The sequence below is a fragment of the Rhodamnia argentea genome, chromosome 8, assembly GCF_020921035.1.
Source record: "Rhodamnia argentea isolate NSW1041297 chromosome 8, ASM2092103v1, whole genome shotgun sequence".
Classification (NCBI taxonomy): Eukaryota; Viridiplantae; Streptophyta; class Magnoliopsida; order Myrtales; family Myrtaceae; genus Rhodamnia; species Rhodamnia argentea.
Window position 1 is genome coordinate 7832741 of NC_063157.1, and position 3680 is coordinate 7836420.

The 3680-nt window shown below is 41.2% G+C and overlaps 1 protein-coding gene across 2 annotated transcripts; it reads right to left on the reverse strand.

Annotated features, from left to right (window-relative positions):
- Positions 1-1552: 1552 nt before the first annotated feature.
- LOC115736526 (transcription factor MYB48-like) lies at positions 1553-3308 on the reverse strand. 2 transcript variants are annotated; one of them, XM_030668261.2, is made up of 3 exons: positions 2738-3308; positions 2514-2643; positions 1553-2370 (listed from the first exon to the last, which is right to left on the reverse strand). In XM_030668261.2, the coding sequence occupies exons 1-3, from the start codon at positions 2850-2852 to the stop codon at positions 1878-1880; spliced, it is 738 nt and encodes a 245-aa protein (XP_030524121.1). In that variant the 5' UTR covers positions 2853-3308; the 3' UTR covers positions 1553-1877. The 2 variants fall into 2 exon arrangements, with proteins under 2 accessions (XP_030524121.1, XP_030524123.1); XM_030668263.2 differs by having other exon boundaries at positions 2514-2633; positions 2710-3308.
- Positions 3309-3680: the final 372 nt, after the last annotated feature.

The window sequence follows — 3680 nt, forward strand, 5'->3', positions numbered from 1 at the left end:
TGGAGAAGACGGGACGGAGTCTTAAAACACACAGGCTCGTGTTATGTCGTGAATCTTCTCTTTCCTAGCTACGACGACTACCTGAGCATGAGACCGCCTCAGTTCTTGCTAAAGATCCATTAGGCTAAGGATTGATAGAAGTATGGTTTGGGATGAGCATTCAGTCAACTAGACGTTCAGACAAAATAAAGCAATAGCATTGTCGTGCTTCTGGTCAGCTTTTCCCTATATGCATGTGAAAATACGTAACCGCTAAGAATTATTTCTCTAATTTGGTTGCAAAGATTCCTCGAATGAGTGAATAATTGAAACGGATCTCTATTTTTGTGCTCTATATGATGAAATTGAAGTTCAGATGTCTCGAGAGGAGATCATCACAGCTGAATTCCACTTGGACATTCAGATTTGTGCGAAGAATCATCAAGGGGGAATTGAATAGTGGGGTAACAGCTGAATGAAACCAGCATGTCAATCTCTTGGTGGGTACTATCATCCTGCTTCCCTCTTAATATGCGGATTTCCATGGACTATAAAACTGCTGTCACAGAGGAGCGAGTTGATTCTATCACGAGCGCGTATGTCTTATGGCCTCGCCAAGAGGAAGTCCAGATCCATATAGGGGAACATGTAATTTGAAGGAGTCTAACTTGTCTCATGAGACACGACTATTGTTTCTTCTTAAAATTCACGTTGGTTATTATTAGGTAATTTTGGATCAGCGTTGACAGTTGAGTTGAGTACCATGGTAAAGTGAGATGCGTCCTTTTAGAAAGAAAAGTATTGGTTGCAAGATGAGATTCTTCATTCTATACGTCAAGGCGAGATAGTTCTTGGTCCACCACCACTTAGGAATGGCAACACAAGATTATAAACACAGTTAGCGTTATGCCAGCATATGAGACAGACATAACCCATCGCTCGATGAATTATAACCGGCATATTCGCCTGAAAAATGACTTTTACCTCTTCTAGAAGTTCTTTTCCTAGAAGTTTCCTTGCCTTTTCTTTTAGGTAGCTTAGACCTTCAAGCGAGCTCTTTAGTCCACTCGAGTCAAGTGCAGAGAACTAGAGTTAGGACTCGGAGAGCAAAAGACTGGAAGGGAGTAGTTGAGCAATTTGTTAGCGAGATGTCTCAGGAAAAGTTTGAATAGGTTTTCATGATCCCGAAGATTTCGCTTTTGCTCTCTTTGACGATATGAAGGGTCATGACATAGTTTATTATCTGTATTCTGCAGTCCTTTCTCGTTTCAGATGCCTACTTTTCTTTTGTGGCTAAACGGCTTCTGCGTAGATCATAGAGACGCTTGCTAAAGTAAAGGATCTTGAGATCGTGGCAGGACATTCTGCTTTATCCCGCCTTATTCATTTTGCTCTAGCTTCTTTAGTTAAATTCCCTGTTGGTTTTACCTTTCAGCTATTGCCATTATTATATGGAACATGTATTTGGTTGTAGGGGTAAGGATGCTCGAGCTACTATCACTGGAAAAACAATTAGATGTGATAATTAACAGAATTTGTTCGTGTTAAAGCAGTGCCGATTTTTTGTTAAGCATTTGCTAAAATCGGAAGGTTACCATCACTTTAAGGAACATAAGAGGAGTTTCAGATCTATATTACAAGAAATCCATAAATGGGATTCCTACCTCATTGGAGCTCTATGAGGTTATTTATCAAGCTTTAAGACAAAACATCATCTAGGACTAGGGGTGAAGGTCGCCAGGATGCAAGAAATGACAGTCATTTCTGTGGACTGAGAACTAGGTTCACATCTCAGACTACACCATAGACAGGTTACGGCTTCCTTATACTTAGCTGGAGAAATATAAATTAATGAAATTCTGATCAACCGACAAGGACCCCTCTCTCGACTCCTGTGTTTACCAGGAAGAGTGCTGATTGCTCATAGGGAGAGTCATCTCATTCTCTTCTTCATCCATTTTCCACAGTGGGTCAGAGTAGAATTCCCATGCCGGCGAAGTCATTTGAGGACAGGTGAAACTGTAATTCTCATCGGTAAAGCAGTTATAAAACTGTGCTACAGCATTATTCTCCTCTGAAACAGCAATATCTTTCCATATATCATCCATGGAGTCCCCCTTTTCACGGTCTTCTTTTTCTTCACTCTTCTTTCTTGTCGGAGACGATACGATAGGACCACCTGTGTCATAGTAGCTTACTTCTCCAGCCTCTTGGAAGGGTAACGAATCCGCAGGAGGATTGTTTGTTGTGGATGAATAGCAATTAGAAGATGATGATGATGGGGAAATGGGATGCTTCCTCTCCTGAGCTTTTTTCCTCGTATAAGTTCTCCAGTAGTTCTTGATTTCGTTATCTGTGCGTCCGGGTAATTTGCGAGCAATTCTGGACCATCTGCATCACATGAGTGTTTGTACTTTAGAAAAAGAAGTAGATGAGCAACATTTTGAATTTGTTCATGCATTAAGAACTGTAGAGCGGTATGATATACTGGCTGATAAATTGAAGCTAAGAAAAGATAAACCGAGTCTTTGGACCTGTTTCCCCATTTGGCATGAAGTTCAACCACGAGCTTCTCTTCTTGAGGCGTCATCTTCCCTCGCTTGAGACCTGGGTGGAGGTAATTAACCCAACGTAACCTGCAACTCTTCCCTGTTCTGTTCAAACCTACATCAAAAGCATGCAATCAGTGGGAGCCCCTTCCAAGAACCTCCATGTCCAAGATAAGCCTACCTATTATCTTCTCCCGCCACCTTCAAACCTGAAACCTTGGCTATAAAATCCCAACGTCGATCTCCAAACAAGCCCACAAAGCAGACCAGCTTGAAGTCCTCCTGTTCTGTCCATGGACCCTTCCGGATTTCTTCTAGCGCCATCTTCTCTCGTATCTCGTCTTGTTTTTCTTATGTCTGATGAGGGAACCCCACTCCAGGTATTCTTCTGTATGCAGATATCTAGGCATCCTCTCGTTAAATATATATAAGCAAGTTCCGGTGTTGAGTCTCTATGCGATAGTGCTTCTCTACATTGTAATATTTACATCTTTACCATGCACTTGGTTCAAGCATTTTATTTTCTGATAGGCACCTAATGCATGTGACATCAGCCATTGTCCTTATATAACCAGGGCTAATGATTGATACGTAGATGTAGCTTTCATAGTGGAATCCTCAGGTTTAGTGAGGATGCATTTTTTTTTTTTGCTCTTCTAGCTGACAATACGGATGGCTGCTTTTTGAGTCTGACTAAAGTTGTTTGGGCCACAGAGATGATGCCTTTCACGATTAATGTTGGGCATTTTATAAGCACTCAAGTGAGAAGACGTGACGTTCTATAATGAAGTTTAGTCGGAGACCATGTAACAATTCAGGTGAACAGGCAGCTAAAAAATTAAAATGAGTATTAACATGACCTTGAGAACTAGCGGCCAATAATTTAAATGAAACGGACAAGGCTTTCTTTGCCCTCCATCCAAAATGGGAAGATGATTACCGTCCCTTGACTTTTTGTGAAGGCCACTAATTGGCAGCCATGTGAAGTAAATGATGAACGGCAGGGGTAGATGACGACAAGTTTTTTGCAAAGGAAAAGGTTTTCACTGCTTAGGTGTCTCTAATGTCTGTTCACGTAACGAGAGGGCATCAATTTTATTTTTTTTCTTTTTTGGACTCCATCCTCATATGATAAGTGAACTTCGATCCTAC